Source organism: Lycium ferocissimum, chromosome 9, assembly GCF_029784015.1.
Source record: "Lycium ferocissimum isolate CSIRO_LF1 chromosome 9, AGI_CSIRO_Lferr_CH_V1, whole genome shotgun sequence".
NCBI classification, from domain to species: Eukaryota; Viridiplantae; Streptophyta; class Magnoliopsida; order Solanales; family Solanaceae; genus Lycium; species Lycium ferocissimum.
This window is the reverse complement of record NC_081350.1, coordinates 5861648-5886948: the sequence shown is the minus strand read 5'-3', so window position 1 is coordinate 5886948 and position 25301 is coordinate 5861648. Positions and strand designations below refer to the sequence as shown.

The following is a 25301-nucleotide window of genomic DNA, read 5'->3' as shown; positions in this document are numbered from 1 at the left end:
CTTTCTTCCATGTAAAGCCACCGGCCATAACCACCGATCTCCACCATGAAATCACGTTCCTTTCACCATTACTCCACCTCTTGAAACCGTCTACTTCCACCTCTCTTCAGTCCAATAACCATAAAAGTGTCCCTAGGAAAATCAATCTTCTTCACAAAATTATAGAAATACACGGCACAAATCACTATATGAGTTGCCTAGCACCATCGTAAGTCGTAACTCACCTCCGTCAAGAGTCACCACTGTTTTTCTTTATTTTTTCCATTACCATAAAACCATTGATCTCACCGTCACCTTCTTCCTCAGAAAACACCAGTCGCGTCTGTCCATTTAAAGCACCACTGATTCCATTAACATAACACCATGTGAACCTTCAAATCCTTACACCATCATCAATAACCACCTTCATCTCCATCGTAAAGCGCTAAGTTGCTTGGACTCTCCAAAAATGCTGCCGCACCCGTGCCGGATCCTCCAAAAAATACACTACTTTTGGAGGATCCGACATGCACCCGTCGATATTTTTGAAGAGTCCGATAACATAGGTAAAGCGATCCCCTAGATGCCCTTAAACCATCCTTCAACCTTTAAAACCCCCAAAACAGAGCTTCTTTTCAATTGAATTTAGCTGAAAGAAAGACGGTAAAGAAAAAAGATAAAGGAAAAGAAAAAGAAAATAGAAAGAAAAAGGAGTAGCTGAGAGAACTGAAAAGGGCCAAAATTTCTGCTGAACTATACCGGATAGAACCGTTTTTCCCTTTTCCATAAGCATTTTTGGATTTTTCACTTTTAAAAGATTCTGTCTGTTAGCTGAATTTGAAAATAAGGGCAAATGTGATTCTCAAAATAAATATAACGGCGAATTTGTGCCACTTCTGTAACGGCGAGGCGCCGAGGACAAGAGAATGCCCAAGTACTAACGGCCGCAAAAGTATTCCTAGGCGTATAGAATAAGGGCAATTTTGGCCCTTTTCTATTAAAGAAATAAACAAAAAAAAAAAAAAATAAGGGCTATTTTGGCCCTTTTCTATTAAAGAAATAAACAAAAACAATACAGTACCGCCATCTTATTTTTTATTTATTTATTTATTTTTAAAAAACAAGTACAGAACTACAACTTTCCTCGACTTTTTCATATGCTAAAATGTCACATTAGTCTCACTAGAAAAAGTTCTACATACATCTTTGTCGATACTGGTTCGACTGGCCGGCCCTTTCCTCCAAGTTAGATACATTGAGATGTTGAACTTGGTTTTGAAGGGTCGCAAGGTGCTTTAGAAAAAAGTCTCTTCATTGAAATTTAAACTGAATTACAAATTAAAATATCAATTGGATAACCACTAAATGATTTTATTAAAATTCAACTAACCAAAGAAAAAATAAAAAAAATGTATGTCTTCAACAGTGAATGTGGTTTAGTTTCTCCTTACAAGAAAGAAGGTCATTGGATCAATCCTACCTGGCATATTAAGTTTTAATCAGTAAGGACTGTATTGCTCAAACTTTTTTGGCACAGAAAACATGCTATTGAGATTCGAACTGCTGACCTCCGTTAGCAATATCGTGCGCCTAACTAGAGGAACCAAGATTGAACTTGTGACAAGCGGTGTCATTTCTCGTTCTTTACAATTCTTTTTTATTTTATATATATATATATATATATATATATATATATATAATAAAAAAATTCCTATGAAGCGGTGTGGGATGACACTGCTTCCACGAAGGTAAATCTGCCCCTGCTCTAGGGCATCATCTGATAGAGCAACCCTAGAACAGCACATTTTATGAGCTTTAATATAAGCACCAAAATATAGATAATTGATGATTCTGCAACAATTTGGTAGTAGCAGAAATGAATCCTTGATACTCTTATTTGGTTACTTTTAAGTCTCTAACAATGATTTGATAAATTTATTAGCATGGTCTGGTACTGCATGTATCTCAGTTTAACGAGTAATTACTTATGATTTTCTGTTGTTTGATATTTATTGCTCGTTATATAGGTATTATGTTGGGTCGCATATCTTCCCAGATGTTCTATTGAATGATATTGCCGGACCAGAAGGAGATCCTTTGCTTTTGAGCCTGAAACTTGCTGTAGATGTATTGGTGCGTCATGGTGAACTGATGAGCCATTTCATATCGATGCCTTTCTAACTAATTTAAATTGCTTCTCCATTTCCTTTCTATCTTTACTTAGACAAACTATAGTCATTTACTATTTTGTCAGTTCTTGTTAGAGGCTGCTAATTTATTGGAGGTTAAAAATGTCAGACAATAGCATTGGGAGTTGTTTCAGTTTAGCTTGTCCGATCTTTATGCTTTGTCTGCTGCCCACCTCTGTGCTTCTCCATTTGTTCTTACGATATAACTGGTAATGGAAGATTTTGGCCTATTACTTTAGGGAGAAGAAATTGTAGGAGAAATTCACTTTAGCAGAAGCTTTATCAGATGACCCAAAGTAGAAACCACGTTGTAAAGTTTATTGAACAAAAAAGGAAAAAAGAAATCAAATTGTAAAGTTTAAAACATAAGATGTGTAATATATCGGATTACTGCAGAAGGCAGCTTTTTGATGCTGTTGTTTCATAAATACGGTATCATTATAGGTAAAAAGCACAATAATTGCCTGCCTACAGACAAAAGTTTGTGCTCTGTGTATTGAGAGCAAACAATTTGTAATAATTGTGATACCACTTGATAACTTCAGGGGGCAAAAAAATGGTCATACCACTTGTCCAAGCTTACTGTGGTCAACTCACCTAGTCTTGTTATTCTGATGCCTAGCTTGTTGTGGGACTTGAAAGTTCGAGCATATGATCCTCCACTTATAAATGTCCTTAAATGGTGTTGTGTTTTGGATTAACAATATTATTCGCTTTGATTTTGGACAGGTTGTCTCCTGCCCTTGTGCTTTAGGCCTTGCCACACCAACTGCAATTCTGGTTGGAACCTCACTAGGTACATAATGAGATTTAAATATTTTTGCTGTAGTTCACGTTATTTCCTCCATTCTCCCTCCTATGCAGCAATTGAGGACATAACATTCCTTATCTTCTTTTGACATTCCTTTTCCTCACGAGAGCACTCTTCGTGATGCATGTCTTGCTTCATAAACTAAACTGCTAGAGGAGATTTAGATGTTCCAACCAACAAGCAGAAAAGTAGGCTCCTTGGATATCAGAATAACAATAATACAAGCAATTCCAGAAACTTTTCTAACTTTCTTCCTAGATATATACTCTCTTTGTTCCAATTTATGTGACCCCATTTCGTTTTTAGTCCGTTCCAAAAAGAATGACTCCTTTCTAAAGTTGGAAACAATTTAACTTAAACTTCCCATTTAGCCATTAATGGGAAGCTTTTATAGCCACACAAATGTTATGGCATGCTTAAAATGACAAGTTTCAAAAATCGTATAGCTACACAAATGTTATGGCATGTTTAAGACCACAAGTTTCAAAAGTCTTCCTTTTCTTCTTTCTTAAACTCCATGGCAAGTCATAGGTTCACATAAATTGAACTAGAGGGAGTCTCATGTAAGTTGTAACAACAGAAAACAAGAACTTTTCGTGAACATTTGGAAACTAGGAGTCTACCTTGAGAATGTTATGCAAGGAGGATGCTTGATGCTCAGGTTCATCTTTGAATTAGTACATCTCGAACACTCTGAACAAAGTTTGGTCTAAAGATGAGTCAAGGTACTGTGGAATGGAAGCTCTCCAATGAGAGAGCGAGTAACTGCTGAAAATTAGTGTATCCCTTAATAGCTGCATGTTGCTGTTGCGAAGGTGGTTTAGTTTAATAGGCAGTCTTTTCAGTTTTTATGACATAACCTTGTAGATTGTCAAATTACTAAGCTTGTAATTATATTCTGAAATTAAACAGGAGCAAGACAAGGACTTCTTATCAGAGGAGGAGATGTACTGGAACGCTTGGCCAGTGTGGATCATGTTATGCTGGACAAGGTGTTTAGTAGTACTTCAATTGAGTACTTAGTTGCAACTTTTACTTCCACAGCTAAAATCAAAAGATCTATAGTGATTTATTTGGATTACAAATTTGGTCTCTGCTTGTAACTCTCAGACAGGAACTCTGACTGAAGGAAAACCTGCTGTCTCTGCTATCGTGTCATTGGGCCATGAGGAATTAGAGATTCTTCAACTAGCCGCTGCAGTAGAGAAAACCGCATCACACCCCATTGCTCATGCTATTATAAGCAAAGCAGAATCATTAAATTTGAGTATCCCGGTCACACGTGGGCAATTGGCTGAACCTGGCTCTGGAACCATGGCAGAAGTAAATGGGCTCTTGGTCGCAATTGGAAAGCTGAAATGGGTTCAAGAACGTTTCCAGCAAAAAGCAGACCTAACTAATTTGATGACTCTTGAGCAATCTGTGATGCATAAATCATTGAAGGATAGTCAATCATCTAACCATTCAACAACAGTTGTATACATTGGTCGGGAGGGAGAGGGTGTGATTGGGGCCATTGCGATATCTGATAGATTACGTGAGGATGCTGAGTCCACAATAAGAAGGTAATCTTGGAGATAATTTCAAATGTAAATTTAGATGCATCTTAGAAGTTACAATCATCATTAGTCTCCCCCATGACCACACTCCTGTTTTTTCTCTTAGCTGCATAAAATGTGTTACCCATCTTTAATGTGTGGTAGGTTATTAGCTTCTTAATTCTTCTATTTTAAAGAAGTTATCATGAAGTGGGAATTTGAAGCTATCATCCAGTCTTCAGCCTGTCGAAGAAGTTACATATATCTTTAAATCGACTTGCCTCTTGCGGTTTTACAGACTACAGATTTCTATGAACATGTTATTGATTGGAACTTAGATCATAAGGTTTTTCAGATATTTCCATCAGATTTCAATTCGAATGGATTCAATGTAGAGCATCACAAGAATGTGTTCCACCACCTGTCTGTTGCTCATCCCTTTTCTTTTCTTCTATCATCCTCTCGTAAAACATCTTAATTTCATTCTTGTTTAGTTTTCTCATATTTTTCCTTTTAATTCTTACCAATTGAAGGCTTCAGCATAAGGGAATTGAAACAGTACTGTTATCGGGAGACAGGGAAGAGCCAGTTGCAACCGTAGCAAAGACAGTTGGCATAAAAGACAAATTTGTCAATGCATCCTTAACACCCCAGCAGAAATCTGCTGCCATTTCAGGTCTTCAAGCTTCAGGCCACCGCGTCGCCATGGTAATTCCATTTATATTTTGAAAACCTAATATATTCTGCTTGTCCCTCAACCATATTGAATTTATCTTGTCCATAATACGGTGTGCAATTGTGTCGTGGTAGGTACATTTATCCTAAAACCTAATATAACTTGTCCCTCAATATATAGAAGTTATCTTGTCCATAACACCATGTGCAATTGGCTGCTACCTTTCTTCCAGAAAACTCTGGTTTATATAATGCATAAAATTGACTTCTACAATTACACGACCCTTTTAAGGAAACTGCTTCTCCGTGGCACGCATCATCTTGTAATTGAGCTGTCCTATTTTGCCCCTCTAGCAAGTGTTGTCATATTTCCTTTTTTTGCAAGTGTTGTCATATTTCCTTTTTTTTCTTTGGGGCTCTTCTATTCTATTTATCTCCCAACGAGTATGACTTTTTAAGTCACTGTATGAGCATGTGATTTGCTAAATCTCAGATGCTATGCATGGCTCTCTAACTGAAACTTCATACTTGAAGGTTGGTGATGGCATTAATGATGCACCTTCTCTTGCTCTTGCTGATGTGGGGATTGCTTTGCAAGTTGAAGGACAGGAAACTGCTGCCTCAAATGCAGCATCCATTATACTCCTTGGGAATAGACTTTCACAGGTACATGTTCCATGTCATCACATTCATCCAAGACAAAATTGTTGCATGTCATCACAAAGAGGTTTACATTTTTTATTCAAACAAATATTCAATCATCTCTTCACATATTAATGTTGACCACAAAAATAGTGTAACTTGTACCAATTCATTGTTTTCTTTAATAAGTTGAAACATGTACTGTGTCATATAAGAAGATACAATTATCCCGTCATTATCCTCCTGTGCCTAGTTTCTGCTTTTCTTTTCATTGAATGGTCATGAGAAGATGAATTCAAAATTTCCCTTATCAAGAAAAAAGAAAGATGGACTTTATTTGTAAAAAGCTACTGAATATCATAACACAAAGAATAACATACAGCACACGTTAACTTATTTCACTCCATAGTTTTGAGGATTACCGTCAAGAAGCTCTTGTTAGGTTCAGGCGAGTGAAAGCAGACTGTACCTACTACTGTGTGTATATCAGCAATTTCTATGGGATGATTACACAAATATTGAATACAAATTGCTTGTGAATTTATTCTGTTGAAAAAATGGTGACGTGCCTTCCTGCTGACAAAAATGCAAATTCATTTTGGATATCTTGTAATTGGCAATGCTTCCTAACTTTTTGGCAGGTGCCGGAAGCTCTTGATCTTGCAAGGGCAACAATGGCAAAAGTTCATCAAAATTTGTCTTGGGCGGTTGCATATAATTTTGTTGCCATTCCCATTGCAGCTGGAGTACTACTTCCAAATTTTGATTTTGCAATGACACCATCTCTTTCAGGTAAAATAACATCCATAATGCTTGTTCTGCCTCTCTGTCCAAAGGATTTAAGAATCCTTGTTGCCTATCAATTACTTATCTGGCGTCTTGATGACTATCCTCTGGAGAATATAGCCAATTTATGTACATTTCTTTAGAGGGTTATCCCACCATGGTTCCTTTCTTCATCTATGTTGGTGATTTTGGAGAAAATTCAACCTTGATCAACATTTAACCGTGGCTACAAATTGTAAAAGATACTTAACGGCTATTACTTTTTTTTTTTTCCCCCTTTACAGGAGGGTTAATGGCTATGAGCTCAATATTTGTCGTCACCAACTCACTGTTACTACAGTTCCACGGTTCTCAAAAGAAAAGAAAAGAGAATCTTACCTATAAGCATGCCCAAATGGAGCAATAACTCCTACCTCATCCAAACCATGGAATTGGCATGTAAGAATCTGAATCAGTGAAATCTTTTGTGCTACTTATTCTTGAACTTTGCTGTTATGTCAGCTTCAAGGGAGAGAGAGCTAAGAGGAGCTATAGTGTCATAATATAGTACTTAGTTATTAGAGAGTATTCCCTAGACCCCATTTATGGGATCACACTGGGTATGTTGTTGTAGTTTAATAGAGTATTGTTAGAACTAGCTTCCATTTGTAAAACGAGACAATGGTGTCCTTAACACGAAATAAATAAGTGAATGATAAATATTTGTCATGATGAGTTCAAATTCAATAAGGAACAAAAGAAAGAATAAGAGAACACTGGCACACGCACAAGAGATCTACAATGATTGTCCTCATTGATATTATGCTAAATCATTCCAATTACTTTTCCTTTAGTTGCAAACAAGTAAGAATGGCTTCAGGTAGCCGCTTGTGGTGTACTGTTCAAAATATACTCAGTGTTAGCATATTTTAGACCTACGCTGTTGCTCCTCCGCTCTCGGTGAATTGTAAATAGCAAAGTGAAGACATAAATAATACTGAAGGGCAGAGGTAAATTATGAATTTAAGCTCTATGGGAATCTTTATGGTTCTTAGTATAATTTGGTCATATTTACTCTTTGTTTCAATTTGAATGACTTTTACATATAAATTTATGTTCCTCATCATCAGGCTCGGATGAACTTTGATAAAATAAAGCCGCATCTGCCAATGCTTAAGGAATCCATTTTGGTGCTTCTTTTGTAGTATATACTGGTTACCTAAGCGTCTGCGTTTCTTCTTTGTAATACCATATACCTCATTGGCGTATTAAAAAATGTACCTCATTGGTGCTTTAAAAGTAATACAAGTGACGATTATTCATCAACAAAGATATTGTAAAATACTTTTAAACATGCTAGCAATCATGTAAGCGGGGTATTGTAAAGTTTTGATGACATTGCCAACTTCAAACATTCAGGTTTCAAGTTAGGCTATGTGGAGCTTAACTTCAAACCTTACTTCTGATTATGAGTTTCTTTTTTTGGTCAATAGCTTTCTGAAGTAATCTTCATATTCAACTAATCTGATGCTATCTAGCTATGTTGGAGAGCATACCCCCAAGTAGTTAGTCACATTCATTCACAACAGATTAGGAAAAAAACATTCGATCATTTTGACTAGACAGTCAAATCATTTACTGTACTAAAGTTCTAAATCTGACTTTCGGGCTCGAAGTTAGATTTTGGTAAGCCAACTTTAAATACTGTAGCGTAAGCAGCTACTGAAAACAATACAAAAGAGGAAAATAATAAAAGAAGACTAGATTTTCATTTCAAGCTGCAATATTCATTACAGATAGCTCTATTAATATTGTAGCTACAGCCAGCTGGCAACCAATTAGAATTACACAGCATTGTACTACCTTAAACGGCTAAATAGGGACACCTGTCCTGTAACATCCCGTAAATCCGAATTAGGTATGAATGTATGAATCTAGTATAAAGGTGGTATTTTAGCTATACGAATCTATTTGGGATGAACTCAGGTGATAAACAGTCGTTTTGAAGTCAAACGAAAAAGTGAAGTTCTTAAGGCCTTCTAAATTCGTCTAAGTCTACGGGACTACCGTACTTATGGCCTGTTTTCGGGTACTTGTGTTAGAAATTTGTGAAAACTTCCTTCTTGAAAGTTGTAGCCCTTTGAAATACCTTTCCAACGGTATATTATGGAGGTCACGGGGACATATGTACAAAAAGTTATGGCCATTTTACTGAAGGATTACAGTGCAGTCCGTTCACTGATCATGTTATACGAACTTGTTATACGGCCCATATAATTTTATACGGACCGTATAACTCGTCCGTACTTCATGACACTTCAAATCAACATTCTCCGTCCAAATATGATAAAATATGGTCATATTATACGGATCATATAACTTTATACGGACCGTATAATACGTCCATATAACTTCCGCCTCACTTTTGTATAAATTCAAGCCTTGAGTTCTTTTATTTCATTATTCACAATTCCAAGCCCTAGCAACAATCCAAAACATCAAGGTAAGTCAATCCAAACCCTTCCAACTCAATTCTAACATATACTCTAATAATCTAAGCAAGAAATCATTGTTCCTTGGGATGGGTATTCAAGAAAACCCATCCCAAGGTTCAAGAATCAAGATTTAGGAAATCTTCTCCAAAATTCAAGTCTTTAATTCAAGATTTTGGAGCAATTAAGGTATGTAGAACTTCCATCCACATGTGGGATTCTCTACGTTCTTCCCCATGCTTCGTTTCTTGATATCCATGAAGTTCAAATCCTAGGGCATTAAACCTAACATATTGGTAGCCCGTGTTTACGTATTTATGTACATGAATTTTGTATCTCTATTCGTTATTGTATTCCTAATCTTCCATTACGGTTATTAGGAACCCTAGCTTAATCCATGAATCATGAATTCTTCCTCATGTGTTCTCATTATGTTTATATGAAATTTTATGATTTTATCTAGCAAGTTACAAGCATGTTTTCAAGTCAATTATATATATAATTATGAACTATTGTTATTACTCATGAATCAAGAACATGTTTGCAAGACTTTGACAACTTATCTCAAGAAACCATATTACAAGATATTTCGTGAAACCATGTTACAAGTTATTTCGTGAAATCATGATTACAAGTTATTTCACGAAAATCATGGGCTTCTTAGCCAACCATATCATATTCATGTTTTGGGAGTTGCTTAGTTAACCGAGAAGGCTCAGATAGCCTGAAACTACGTAGCCACCGTAGGATAATGGTTGTCAGCAAGGAGGCAACACCTTCATTATGCAGTTTGGATCCTTACATGCTTATTATTACTTAAATCTCATATCCCGGCAAGGTGTGAGTGTTCCTGGTAGACGCAAGTACGCATCATATTGTCGGTTATACTATAGCATTCCCCACGTTACAAGCGAGCTTTATATACATGTATTTCCATTGATTTACTGTTTTCAGACTTTACTCACGTTTCATACTCATGTTCAAGTTACATTCAGTTTCAGTTCATGTCTTATACCTATGTTGTGCCATGTTCTTTATTTCAGCAGGTTTTACATACTAGTATTATTCATCATGTATTAACGTCCCTTTTGACCGGGGCCCACACTTCGCGATGCAGATACCGATTTTTAGGAGCATGCACAACGCGGTAAGAGATCACCTCGGTTATCGCTTATTGGTGAGCCCCACTCCTCTCGGGGTTCAACATGGAGTCTGCATTAGTATTCAGTTTATGATAGTCCAGGGCCATGTCCTGGTAGTTAGCATTCAAACATTTTTTAGAGGTTTCATAGACAAATATTAGTTCACAGAGTCAGTTATGCTTTCATGTTTGCAGACTATTACGTTTTCATGAATTTTACATGCTATGAGATAATTTCAAGACTTTATTCCGCAAATTACATTTTCATGATTCATTTAAATTGCATCATATAGATTATACTGTTTTGATGCACATGTTGACAAGCAAGCCATGAGGTGCGCTCGGACACATGCAAGCAAGGCCCGAGTGCCGTGTTACGCCTAGGCCATGGTTCGGGGCGTGACAAAGCTTGATATATATATATATATATATATATAGTTCAAGTGTCTTAGGGAGTCTATGAAACCGTGTCCAGTGGGGTTACTTTTATATGTGTGTGGCGCCCACACATATAAACAGTTGACCACCGAGACATTTAGGATTGTCTCACTTCTTTCAACTCTAGACATGCAATAGAGCTATGTTCTCAGAAATCACTCGGACTCGTGTGTTGTTTTCCGTTCTACTGAATACGCCACGTCTCAATGGATGAGGAAGATGTAAATCTAATCATTATCGATGTGTTGCTTTCGTATGAAGTCATCGGGAATTATTCTAATTCGTTCCACGAAGCTTAGAGCGAGTAAGTAACATTCTCTTTCCATCGAATGCGTAAGCGGCGAGAGAAGGAAAATTCGAGACCCAAGACTTACCAAATAGTGCATGGTGTGTTTATCGGGTGATAATACCCTTTTAAAAACAAGTTTCGGCATGGCGGCACAGACACATAGGTTATATACCTTACAGAATAAGTTTATTTGGATTATCTAACCATGGAGCTACAGTATAAGGATGATAGTTCAGAATTAAGACCCTACAAAGTAACATGTTATGAAGTTAACCGCAACAGACATAAATTGTCCACGGTAGTTTTGAGCAGGAAATAGCCTAAGAGCCAGCCACCTGTAATACTAGAAAGTCTCGACTTTTCAAGGATATATATATTTTTGCCATATGATCTATGCACATGACTAGGAAGGGACTGATGTGATAAGAAAACCGCGAGCAGAAGATATTGATTTTTTTTTTTTTTGGGTTAGTTTTAAATTATTTAAGCTTATTCAGATCAGACCTAGAGAGTATGACGTTAGTAAGTTACTACAAGAAGCAGATATTACTATGAGATAAAAGATATGACAATTCCCTCTTAGGTTATGTAATTAAGTATTTATCCCCGATGTGTACAGTATGATATAATTTTAGAAGTGTATAGGGAGTTTGGGATTAGTTGTTTCAATTTCTTGTTTGAGACGGATGAAATTTCCCTAAGTGTGATTCATGTCTATAGTTCAGAAAGATAGCATACAACCCTAGAATAGAGTCAGATAAGGAGGAGAAGTTAGAAATAACCTTATGCTTCACATTAGTACATGAGAGAAGAATTAGAGAATATGATGCTAGCAAGTGGTTAACAGAAGCATAGTAAGTAAGTTTGAGTAGATACAGTGAATTAGAAATTTTCAGCAGAGTTAGTAAAAGTACAATTTGAGTCACTTAGTCAAGTTAGCACTACTAAGTGGGTAACTGTCTGAATACACCGAAGGCGTGTTAGAACCTAAAGGTTTTAAGTTAAATTTGAGGTATAGAAATTGGTGAAAGAAGAAAACCATCTAAGCAGTACGAGAGCAAACTACATAAGAAGAGCCTTTAGGAGTTATTAGGAAAGAGTTTTCCTCAAGATTGACAAAGCTAGTATGCCAGTTATGTACATTAGAAACCCGTTCATTTAAGTAATCTAGTTTTCCAGTAAATAAGACTTGCTTGAAGTAAGTCGAAGAAATGAGTCGTCAGTATGTTGGAGGAAATTAGCGGAACCACTAGATGGCCACTTATTGCTAACTCAAGGGATCCACAGGCTTTAAACGTCAGCTTTTGAACTAAGGGGGAGATCGTGTGATAAGGTGCCAATATAGATTATTTGTTTCGTAAGTTGATAGGTGTTAAGGAGATTATGTCAGAGGATCACAGTTTCATGTAGCCAAGATAAGGTGCGTAGCATGTGATTTTTGTCATGCTGTTGAGATCAAGTACTAGGTAATTATGTTATGAGATAAAGTTCTAGATCGAATAGCGGATTTTAAGGGTATAACGGTTCCAATTCTAGAATAATTCATGCACTATATAGTACCAATGCCCAAACGTACTCTACACATGCCTAGCATACCTATCTTATGCCCTTGTTAAAGCTTTACACTCCATATTTAAGATACAAGAATTAAGACTCCATATGATAGTAAGCTATGCAAGGGAATGTTCTTTCATGTTTCTCACATCAAGTTGTACTCATGTCCAAGGTTAAAGACCACATTCATGTCTCACGTATTTATCTTGCTTTTATACCCATGATCACGTCCTAGCTCCTAAGTGAATTCTTATTATGATGTTGACGTTGATAAGGATCAAAGGGAAGGTAACATAATAGTTTAAAGACTGAGAATCCTATGGAATGCAGACCTATTCCTTGGACAAGAGGAAAATGCCTTAGGTGAATGACTTATTTCGACTCCAATGGTATACTACCTATGTTTTCACGTACTCATGTCCACGATAGACTTATTCGAGCAGCCACCTAAAGAAATAGTATAAAATGATGTTGGTAGGCAATAATGAGAGTAAGTCATGATGGATGTCCTATCCACGATTACACATGCTTATGTCCCTTTAGCTAATGTTTTACGATCATGATGACATGATCCCTTTCTCCTTTCGCTAAGTAGCTATGCCTCGTTATGTTCAAGGTGACTATTTACCCATGCCTTAGATGCTCGAAGAACGAAGTATTCATGCCTATAATCCATTCTTTCATGAACCTTATTAAAAAAAAAAGGCGTTTACTCACGGTGATAAGAGTAAGCTATGTTGAAATATGTCCCATTCTTTCGGTATATCTAAATCCTAAAGGTAACGTTTTATCCATGCCTATGTCTCTGACTCAAGAGTGAAGCCTACAAATTGTGCTCCATGCAAGTCACACTTATGTCTTAGTCATACTTCAATGCTCATAAACTCAAGTCCATACGCCATGGTATGCAGGTACCCATGTAAATGCCATGTTTCTCATGTACCCATGTCCCATGTCCTACTACTCACGTATTCATGTTTCATGCCATATTAATCCTATTACCATGAATGTTCCATGTTACGTCCTTCCGTTTGATGTACGCATGCCACGTTTATGTTCTAAGACAAAGTGCCTCCTATGATTCGAACGAATGATTCCTCGCTCTCAATCCTTTATGATCCGCGCACGATAATAAGCAAGGTATGCCAAGGTATTCCTATCTATGTTTCGAGCAAACAAGAGTTCCTTTCCTTCACCCTACGGGGCTTATCTCGGAGTATTCTACTCGGATTCGACGTATTTATGTCATGCCTATGCTAGACCTTTATGAATATGTAGGTAGGATAATATTCTTATTATATGACTCAATCGATACTCATTCGCATCGAGTTGCGCTCACATTCAAAGCCTAAGTCGTACTCATATCTTATATGTCAATCGTGATGGTGATATACGAACATCTATGATCAAGCCTCTCAGTATTCATATCTCATCTCCGCTCATCATACAAATCCCCTGTTGTAACAATCATGTTTTCGATATTCAGATCTCATGTTATGATATCCATGTTTACACGTATTCGTATCTCATGAAAGTTTAGCACTCATGTATTCATGCCAGACAGTTTTCATGTATTTATGTCCCATGTCATGCTCTTCATGCCGTATAATCATGTAATGTCGTGCCTATTTTCCAATGCCATGTCATTCGTGCCTACGGATTCTCTTCCAAACTCCATGTATAGTAATCATGTAATCATTCAGCCAATATTATTCGTGTGTCGGACCGGCTCGGTATTCATGTTAGCCACATTCAAGATTCATAAATCACGTTAAGTCACATCATGCGTAATAAGATACCCTGTGAGTTGTGTGTTGGTACTTTAGTTAGCTGGTCGGCGTTTGAGAAATGTCGTGAGGGTCTGCATTATGAAGGAAGTCCTACCATAAAATTTTCTAGATTCCGTAGTTAGTAGTGATTCTTAACCTCTATTCATAAATCAAGGACAATTGTTTCATGATTCTCATTCAGGTAGGTATGACTCAGTTTCATGCTCCCATGTATGTTTCTATGTAATGACATATTTAGTTCTCATGATCCATGACCATGTTCCACGTAATCATGTTGAGCTTTTATGTTTCACGTCATGTTTCTTCACGTTCATGTATTCAAGCCATGTCCGGTCCCATTCTTAACCAAGACCCATCATTCGAGGACGAATGATCCCCGAGGAGATATTGTAACATCCCGTAAATCCGAATTAGGTATGAATGTATGAATCTAGTATAAAGGTGATATTTTAGCTATACGAATCTATTTGGGATGAACTCGTGTGATAAACGATCGTTTGAAGTCAAACGAAAAAGTGAAGTTCTTAAGGCCTTCTAAATTCGTTTAAGTCTAGGACGAAATCTGTACTTATGGCTGTTTTCGGGTACTTGCGTTAGGAATTTGTGAAAACTTCCTTCTTGAAAGTTGTAGCCCTTTGAAATACCTTTCCAACGGTATATTATGGGGTCGAGGGACATATGTAAAAAGAGTTATGGCCATTTTATCAAGGATTACAGTGCAGTCCGTTCACTGATCATGTTATACGAACTTGTTATACGGCCCATATAATTTTATACGGACTGTATAACTCGTCCGTACTTCATGACGCTTCAAATCAACATTCTATCCAGCCATGATAAAATATGGTCATATTATACGGATCGTATAACTTTATACGGACCGTATAATACGTCCATATAACTTCCGCCTCACTTTTGTATAAATTCAAGCCTTGAGTTCTTTTATTTCATTATTCACAATTCCAAGCCCTAGCAACAATCCAAAACATCAAGGTAAGTCAATCCAAACCCTTCCAACTCAATTCTAACATATACTATCTAATAATCTAAGCAAGAAATCATTGTTCCTTGGGATGGGTATTCAAGAAAACCCATCCCAAGGTTCAAGAATCAAGATTTAGGAAATCTTCTCCAAAATTCAAGTCTTTAATTCAAGATTTTGGAGCAATTAAGGTATGTAGAACTTCCATCCACGTATGGGATTCTACGTTCTTCCCATGCTCCGTTTCTTGATATCCATGAAGTTCAAATCTTTAGGGCATTAAACCCAACATATTGGTAGCCCGTGTTTACGTATTTATGTACATGAATTTTGTATCTCTATTCGTTATTGTATTCCTAATCTTTCATTACGGTTATTAGGAACACTAGCTTAATCCATGAATCATGAATTCTTCCTCATGTGTTCTCATTATGTTTATATGAAATTTTATGATTTTATCTAGCAAGTTACAAGCATGTTTTCAAGTCAATTATATATATAATTATGAACTATTGTTATTACTCATGAATCAAGAACATGTTTTGCAAGACTTTGACAACTTATCTCAAGAACCATATTACAAGATATTTCGTGAAATCATGTTACAAGTTATTTCGTGAAATCATGATTACAAGTTATTTCACGAAAATCATGGGCTTTAGCTAACCATATCATATTCATGTTTTGGGAGTTGCTTAGTTAGCAGAAGCTCGAGATAGCAAACTACGTAGCTGACTGTAGGATAATGGTTGTCGACGGGAGGCAACACACCTTCATTATGCGGTTTTGGATCCTTACATGCTTATTATTACTTAAATCTCATATCCCCCAGGTGTGGTGTTCTCATTGGTAGATTTGCAAGCTTTGGATCATACATCGGTTATACTATAGCATTCCCCACGTTACAACGCTTTTATATACATGTATTTCCATTGATTTCTTGTTTCGAGACTTTACTCACGTTTCATACTCATGTTCGGTTACATTCGATTTCGGTTCATGTCTTATACCTATGTTGTGCCATGTTCTTTATTTCGACGAGGTTTTTACATACTAGTATTATTCACCATGTACTAACGTCCTTTTGCCTAGGGCTGCAACTTCGCGGTGCGATACCGATTTTAGGAGCATACGCTTTTTGCGCGTGGGATCCTTTCGATTATCGAACATGTTGGTGAGCCCCACTCTCTCGGGGTTCAACATGTCGAGTGCGCATTAGTATTCGGTTTATGATAGTCAGGGGCCGTATCACGTAGTTAGCATTCAAACATTTTTTAGAGGTTTCGCCAGACAAATATTAGTTCACGAGTCGGTTATGCTTTCATGTTTGCGACTATTACTTTTTCATGAATTTTACATGCTATGAGATAATTTCAAGACTTTATTCGCAAATTACATTTTCATGATTCATTTAAATTGCATCATATAGATTATATTGTTTTGATGCCCAAGTGTTGACAAGCAAGCCATGAGGTTCGCTCGGACACGTACTAAAGAGCCCGAGTCTTAGTGTTACTGTGGGAGCCATGGTTCGGGGCGTGACATGTCCTTTGATTAAAAGACTCAACATACTAAATACATAAACTATTAATAAAAGACTCACAGGACTCAACTGTAAATAACCAGAACTTAAAGACTTGCTAAGACATTAATAATTTCAAATCGTTTTTTTCCCTTTCGCAACATTCCCTTTCCCTTCAAAGAGTCCTGTCATTTAAAGATCGAACTCGGGAAACTGAGATTTGGGGAAAGAGTAATCTTCCCAAGTTGTTTCTTCCGGAGGTAAGTTCGTCCATTGAACGAGGACTTGAGCCACTGCCTTGTTGTTTCTCTTCACCATGCGCCTATCCAGAATGGTCGCTGGTTCAGCTATCATCTGTCCATCAGGGGTCGTCAATGGCGGTTCTTTGATCGAAAAATCATTGGGTCGCAGCTTTTTCTTAAGTTGCGAAACATGAAAGATTGGATGAATTCTCGACCCCGTAGGGAGTTGTAATTCATATGCCACAGACCCAATATTTCTCACAACCGGATAGGGCCCGAAAAATCGTGATGCTAGCTTCAGGTTCTTCCTTACTGCCACTGAGGTTTGTCTGTATGGTTGAAGCTTAATGAACACCAAGTCCCCTATTTCAAAGGTTCGTTCACTTCTCTTGCTATCTGCATACTGCTTCATTCTATTCTGGGCTTTGATTAAATTCTCTTTTAACTGTTTGCTTATTAGTTGCCTTTCCCGCAGCAGTTGGTCTACTGACTCCAACTTGGTTTGAGCCACCAATTCGAATGTCGGCTGAGGAGGGTCATAACCGTACAGTGCCTTGAAAGGGGTCATACCAATTGCTGATTGAAAGTTGGTGTTGTACCAAAATTCGGCTAATGGCAGCCATTTGCACCACTCCTTGGGTTTATGGCTCGTCATACACCTTAGATAAACCTCGAGACAACGATTCAACCTCTCCGTTAGTCCATCGGTTTGTGGGTGATATGAAGAGCTAAGTTTCAGCTGCACTTGCAATGCTTTGAAAAGTTCCTGCCAAAATCGACTAACAAAAATAGGATCACGATCAGAAACAATAGAACATGGCACTCCATGTAATTTAACAATGTTATCCAGGAAGAACTGAGCCAATTGACTCGCCGTATAGGGATGACCTATGGCCAAGAAATGGCCATACTTGGTGTATCGATCAACCACTACCCAAATCACATTTTTCCCTTGCGATTTTGGCAAGCCCTCAATGAAATCCATGGAGATATGTTCCCAAGCCTTGTTAGGAATTGCTAAGGGTTGTAGTAATCCCGGGTAAGCCACACTTTCTTCTTTGTTCCTCTGGCAAGTTTTACACACCCGGACCACTTCTTTCACATCGTTGATCATATTAGGCCAGTAGAAAATGGATTTGATCCTTTGATATGTAGCATGTATTCCAGAATGTCCTCCCCACGCTGAAGTATGCATATCCTGTACCAATTTGGTCCTTAGGCCACCATGGTTTCCAATCCAAACTCTGCTTTGAAATCTGATTAATCCATTTTGGATCGATAAATCTGGCAGTGCCTTTGGATCAATACTAAGCTTGATAATAAGATCTTGAGCCTCCTGATCTTCATTATAGCTTTCAATTACTTCTTGTATCCACTTGGGCTGTATCACTGATATGCCCAAACACTTAGCTTCCTCATCCTTCCCTTTATTGTTCTCCATTTCTCGCGATAAAGCATCGTACCACCACATTTTCCTTCCCTTTCCTGTAATGAATCTCATAGCTAAGACCCATTAACTTTGTAATTCCTTTGTGCTGTAATGAAGTGGTCACACGTTGATCCTTAAGAAACTTCAAACAAAAGCGGTCCGTGCGTATGATAAAATGACTTGACTGGAGGTAGTGCCTCCATTTTTCGACCGCTAAAAGGAGGGCTATGAGCTCCTTTTCATATGTCGACAGACCAAGATGTTTTGGGCTAAGAACTTGGCTCATAAAAGCAATAGCCCTATCTTGTTGCATTAGCACGACTCCTACACCCAGTCCACTTGCATCCACTTCAATAATGAATGGAACCTTGAAATCTGGCAGGGCTAGATCTGGAGCATTCACCATAGCCCTTTTCAATTGCTCAAAAGCTCTTGAAGCTTCATCATTCCACAAAAATCCACCCTTTTTAAGCAATACTGTTAAAGGGTTTGCTGATCACTGCATAGCTCTTGATAAAACGCCTATAATATCCTGTTAAGCCCAAGAACCCACGAAGTCCCTTAAGACATGTAGGTTGTGGCCATTTAACCATCGCCTCAATCTTGGTAGCATCAGTGCTCACCCCTTCACCGGAAATCACATGTCCCAAGTACTCCACTTGATTCTGTGCAAAGCTACACTTAGTTTTTTTTTTTTTTTGCATACAATTGATGGGCGCTTAGTAACTTAAATACTATCTGCAAATGGTTCACATGGGCCTCCAATGATGTGCTGTAAATTAGAATGTCATCGAAAAAGACCAGCACAAACTGTCTCAAATGCGGCCCAAAAATGTTATGCATCAGGGCTTGAAAAGTAGCCGGTGCATTGGTTAGCCCAAAGGGCATAACCTTGAATTCCCATAGGCCATGGTGTGTTTTGAAAGCCGTCTTGTGCTCATCACCAGCCCTCATCCTGATTTGGTGATACCCTGAGCGCAAGTCCAGTTTGGAATAGAAACAAGCCCCATTAAGTTCATCGAACAAATCTTCCACAACTGGAATTGGGTATTTGTTTTTAATGGTAATGTCATTCAACTTACGATAATCAACACACATACGCCATGACAAATCCTTCTTTTTAACTAGAATCACCAGTGAAGCAAAAGGCGAAAGAACTGGTTGTTACTGTTTTAGCCTGTAACATTTCTTTAATCAGCTTTTCGATGGCATCTTTTTGATCGTGAGAATATCGATAAGGGCGTTGGTTCACGGGTTTTTCTCCAGGAACTAATTCAATAGCATGATCACATGATCGAGCTGGGGGTAGACTGTTTGGCTCCTTAAAAATGTCCTCAAAATCTGCAATTAAGGACTTCACCTGGACTGGAAATAAATTGCTAGATTGTCCCAAAGACTCCAATTGATAAATTTGGGTCACCCAGCTACATCCTCCACTATTTCGCAGCCCAACTTGAGGTTTTTGACAGCCCACCAGTGTTATCCACTTCCCATTTCGTAGGAAAGAAATGCTAGGTGGTCGAGTATTCAACAAAATGGGAGCGATTGTGTCAATCCAATCCATTCCCAAAACTACATCATAACACCCTACCTCTAGGAGTCTCATATCAAACATAAATTCCTCCCCTTGCATTTGCCATGCCAACCTCGGGCACACCTGCGTACTGTACATGGACTCCCCATTGGCCACTCGAACTTTCATGGGCCTTTTTAGGTTCAGTTTCTTCAGATGCAACTTGTCTGCCAACTTAGGGTCCATGAAACTATGGGTCGACCCGCTGTTTACCAAGACTATAATAGGTTGATTAAGAGTCCAACCAGTAATCTTAATAGTCGTTGGGTCTTTCTCCGATGCTTTCATTAAGTTTAGCACTGCTTCCTCTTCAGCCTCAACCTCTTGTTCTGTTTCTACATTAGCTTCTTCGATAGGTTCAGCCTCTGCATCATACATCACCTCTTCTTCACTTCCCTTTATTACATTAAGGTTCCTCTCCTTGCACACATGACCAGGGAAATACCTCTCCTGGCACCTATAGCATAACTTCTTGTCCCTAGGTGCTTCTTTAGGGATAGTCCTGGGAGGTGGGTTTCTGGTGACAATATTAGGAAGGGCTCTTGTATTGTTGGGTGCTGGAAGGGCTCTGAATATGTTAGGTGTATTGGCTCGTGGGCTTGGTGGAAAAGTGATTCTGGGCTGGGTTGAAGAAACTCTAGGCTGAAGGTTTCTGTAAATGGAAGCAAGTGTTTTCTCATGTTGTTTGGCCATTTCTAAAGCATCGAGTAAGGTTAAAGGGTTTGAGGCTCTAACCATTGATTGTAAATCAGATTTCAGACCCCCAATAAAACAGTACACAAAATAGGCTTCATTAAGCGTTGGGTTTACTAACAACACATAGAAACGTAGTTCCTGAAATCTGTTAAAATAACTTTCAACATCATTAACTTGCTCAAGCCTATTAAACTCAGTGACAACATCCAATGGACGAATATTGCCATATCTGCGACAAACATCCAAACAGAATTTTTCCCAAATGAGCACACCCCCTTGTTCCATTGTATACACATCAAACCAGGGATCATTCTTATCCTTAACATGAATAGCTACAATGTCCATTTTTGACTCAGGTGCAATCTGGTATAGTTCAAAATACCTTTCACACCTTCTAATCCACCCACGAGGATTGGCGGTATCAAACTCCGGAAAAGATAAATTGATTTTTGGTGATTTAAACTGGTTGTTTGTGTTGGTAGGTGTAGGAAGAAACTGGTGGTTTGTGGGGTTATTGGTGTAAACATATTGGGCTGGACAGTGGTGTGGATATTGGGCTGAAGAAACGGGCTAGCTAGGGGGTTTTGAAAGGCCATGGGTGAAGTAAAAGAAGCGTGGTTGTGTGGAGGTGAAAATGGGTTGAGAAAAAGATAAAGGAATTGAGTGATGAAACCATAGGTTGCATAAGCGTAGCAGGTGCCGGTGGGTAAGGAGAAGAGGGTGTATAGTGAGTTATGGGAAAAAAGCTGAGGATTGAAGGGAGCTAGGGTCATGGACTTTCCTCGACTCGGTTGAGGAAGCGCCGGAGTTAGACACATTGCTCGACATCGGTCTAAAATTTCCACCAACTGAAGATTCTCCTCTTTCGCTCGGAGATCCACCCAGAGCCAGAACGCCCCGAGGCCATTGATTCTCTCCGTTTCCAACTGGCCCATTAAGGTGTCCAATCGTCGATTGTTTTCTTCATGGCGTTGCTGAGCTTCCGTATTGATACGAGCTTGGTTTTGCTCCAACAATTCCATTCTTTTTTTTTTAGATTCTCCAATGTATAACTGGACCTGGCTTCCAACCATCGTCACTTTCTGAGTTTCCACCATTTCTTCGTCGGAAAGCTGGCTCTTGATACCAAATGTAGCGTAAGCAGCTACTGAAAACAATACAAAAGAGGAAAATAATAAAAACAAGACTAGATTTTCATTTCAAGATGCAATATTCATTACAGATAGCTAGCTCTATTAATATTGTAGCTACAGCCAGCTGGCAACCAATTAGAATTACACAGCATTGTACGGCTAAATAGGGACACCTGTCCTTTGATTAAAAGACTCAACATACTAAATACATAAACTATTAATAAAAGACTCACAGGACTCAACTGTAAATAACCAGAACTTAAAGACTTGCTAAGACATTAATAATTTCCAATTGTTTTTTTTTTCCTTTCGCAACAAATACATATATTTGAAGTTTGAAATTTTAGATTCGTATCTCGCAAGTCTGAATTTAATTCTAATGCGACTAGTAAACTTCAGCTATTCGACTGTTTGTGCATTCCCCCCCCCCCTCCCCCCTCGCCGCCACCACCACCCCCACTCTCCAAAGAAAAAACCAACTCAAGCAAACTAAGTGATACGTAGAAGTATTTTTTTTTTTTTTTTAAAAAAATGTGATACGTTAGAAGAAAGGTCCTGGTAGCTGGCCATACTCTGTATTGAAACTAAACTCAATTAATATTGGGAAAAATGGGCAAATAGTCACTTTTCAGACCACTAATCAATAACTAGCCATAGCTTTAAAATTATATGACATTTAATCGTATTTTAATGTGGAAATAAAATGTAGACAAAATTATCCTCAGCTAAAAAACGTAAGAACTTTAGCACACTGTGTTAGAATTTGAAATGTTTACAAGTGAAATTTCAGCATACTATCTTAAAGTAGGAAACTTAATACATGTGAAACTCAGCACAGTATGTTGTAGTATCGTCTTTAATAAGTAAAATTCCAACACTTTGCTAGAGTTTTGCAATTAACTCCCTACATGTGAAATTGAAGGAAAAGTTCATAGAGTTCAAGACTTTTATATGAGTGAAATTACGCTAGAGTTTGAAAAGTTTTTGCTCTGCCAAAATTTGTTAACTTAGAGCCTATTTGGAAATCACAGTGTAATTACTAGTAATTACACAATATAGTAATTAGAGTGACTTATTTGTTTGTCATAATATAATTACATTGCAATACTCAATGTCATGTGATTGCACAAGTGTAATTACGTAATTTGATCTTTCTTAAAAAATAAAAGCTAGTTATAAAAATATAGACAAACTTTTTTCAGATGAACATTCCATAAGATTTAAGTGCGACAAATATTTATACGTGTATTAGTTATGTAAAACAAAAAAAAAAAAATAAAAAGCTAACATGAGTTAATTTCCTGAGTGCTTACCCAAAATCATTTTTTTTCTTTTAAGATCATAAAGTAATTCAATTGTTAATGTTTCCTCAAAATATACTTAACACCACAAAAGCTTCCTTTTTTTCAAGTCATGTCACATTAAAACTGCTATTTTTTAATAATAAATCTATTTAGCTAATATACATCATACTCACTCAACCCAACCCAACCCAACCCGATTTTATACCCGATTAGAAAAGACCCAAAACGCATTCATCATTAAAAATTGTTTTCCAACAACTACTAGCAATTCTAGTGTTTCGAATTTTCGTTAATTTTTGCCTCAATAATATGTGTGTGTTCTCACATGTGTTTAAATTCGTAGATTTAAAAATAAAATTTATTAACCACTGAAATATATCTCAATCTGCGGCTAAATTTTGGTATCCTTGTTGAATCGATTAGCGTATTTGAAATTGGAGAAAACTTTTGAGAGAATTTTGAATCTAGATGGTGATGAATACTCATGAAAACAAAGTTTGGAGGAGCTACAAGAAGGTTTCCGTTCCTTAAAAAAAAAAAAACTCACTGGCACAACATTGAAGATTGATTCTTTGTTATTTTCTCTCCTCAATTTCCCACAATGGAAATATGAACAAGTGAGAAAAAGTTACGTGCATTTTGGGTCCTTTTTTAATCGGATCTAAAATGGAGTATAAAATCAGGGTTGATTGGGTTGAATAGAGTATGATGTATATTAGTTAAATAGATTTTTAATTAAAAAAAATAGAGTTTTAACGTGCATACATATCAACTTAGAGAGAAAGAAACTTTTATTGTGTTAAGTTTATTTTGAAGGAAAATAGAGTTGAATGACCTTATAATTAGAAAAGAAAAGTGAATTTAGAGAATTTCAAAAATTTTCAAAGCGACCATTTGTGAAATTAACTCATGAAACCATAAATTTTACAAATATTGTTCAATTCATGCGGAAAGGCAAAGAGAAAAACAAACTATGTATTAATAATGTTAAGTTTTATGTGAAGATTATTTTTACTACTCGAGACGATGTTTTAAAAGGCGGGGGGCGTAAGGCGGGGCGTTTCACGTGCTGCTCGGTGAACGTGGTAAGGCACGGGCGTAAGCCCGTAGGATTTTAATTTTTAGTATTTTATAAAATGATATAATTATAATAAATACTTTTAAATAGGTGAAATAAACGTAAAAAATTAAGAAAACTATAAATAAGTGATATATATATATATATGCTCCACCCTCACAAAAAACTAATTAGAACAATCTATTATACGCTACTTACAAGTACCTGTAGGACGTTACTTTTTGAGATAGTAGAGAAGATAAATAATTGAAAAAGAATATATATTAGGCATTCCTAGCAATAAAAAAAGGTGTTGACTTTTAAATTTAATGCCTACTCTTTTAAAACATTTGAGTAATTACATGTCGACTTTTTTTTTTTGAGAATTGGGACGTTATTTAACAAATTTCGTTTTAGTTTGAAGAAGTTTCTCGAGCTCACCGAAAAAACTTCCTCGCTCAAACGCCCAGGCGTACGCCACAAGCCCGCAGGCGTACGCACTGCACTTTCGCCCCGACCCATCGCCCCCGGGCATTTTTAGGCAGCCATACCCAGTAGGCTCGCCCCGAAAAACGCCTTTTAAAACAACTGGCCCAGACCAAACATTACATAAATATATTGGCAATATACTAATAAGAGCATATGTAGACAAAAAAAAGTAAAACTATTTATTTAATATATCTCTTAGAGATTCCTGGATGTTCTTAAAGATTTATAAGAGATTAAATAGTTTAAAGTCATAGTTAAAATTGAACACTTTAATTTTCATATTCCGAGAGGAAAATTGACAAAATTCATATGGTGACTGTGGAGAACAAAATGCAACTTTCTTGGGGATTGGGCATACAGTATTTCCGATTAAAGGCAAGAGAAGTGGGATCCCAGAAAGAGCAACAAGAGCCTTAAATACAGTCATTGAATAGGCACGTGATATGGAACATTTTTGTTTGGATGAATTTTTGTAAAAACGCCTTGTATGATATTGGGACCTACATTTCTTTTCTATATATATATATATATTACTATTATATATAAAAGTGTAGAACCCTTTTTTGGGGGG

At 37.3% G+C, this 25301-nt stretch overlaps 2 protein-coding genes across 5 annotated transcripts in view; one reads left to right on the top strand and one right to left on the bottom strand.

Annotated features, from left to right (window-relative positions):
• Positions 1-18108, top strand: part of LOC132029551 (copper-transporting ATPase PAA2, chloroplastic) — a 33958-nt gene extending 15850 nt beyond the window's left edge. Inside the window, exons 10-18 of one of the 4 annotated variants that reach the window (XM_059418815.1) lie at positions 2007-2112; positions 2898-2964; positions 3892-3971; positions 4090-4544; positions 5051-5225; positions 5727-5858; positions 6476-6626; positions 6905-7058; positions 17528-18108. In XM_059418815.1, coding sequence (XP_059274798.1) covers positions 2007-2112; positions 2898-2964; positions 3892-3971; positions 4090-4544; positions 5051-5225; positions 5727-5858; positions 6476-6626; positions 6905-7026 — 1288 coding nt within the window. In that variant the 3' untranslated portion in view covers positions 7027-7058; positions 17528-18108. Of the gene's footprint in view, positions 1-2006; positions 2113-2897; positions 2965-3891; positions 3972-4089; positions 4545-5050; positions 5226-5726; positions 5859-6475; positions 6627-6904; positions 7330-7729; positions 7908-17524 lie in introns of those variants that run through there. The other 3 variants (XM_059418816.1, XM_059418814.1, XM_059418813.1) reach the window with 3 other exon arrangements.
• Positions 18109-18552: 444 nt separating this feature from the next.
• LOC132031545 (uncharacterized) overlaps positions 18553-25301 on the bottom strand; it is an 8063-nt gene continuing 1314 nt past the window's right edge. The window contains exons 2-6 of the mRNA XM_059421535.1: positions 21806-21894; positions 19613-21110; positions 19214-19515; positions 18734-18941; positions 18553-18584 (exon numbers count right to left, since the gene is read on the bottom strand). Coding sequence (XP_059277518.1) covers positions 18553-18584; positions 18734-18941; positions 19214-19515; positions 19613-21110; positions 21806-21894 — 2129 coding nt within the window. The remainder of the gene's footprint in view (positions 18585-18733; positions 18942-19213; positions 19516-19612; positions 21111-21805; positions 21895-25301) is intronic.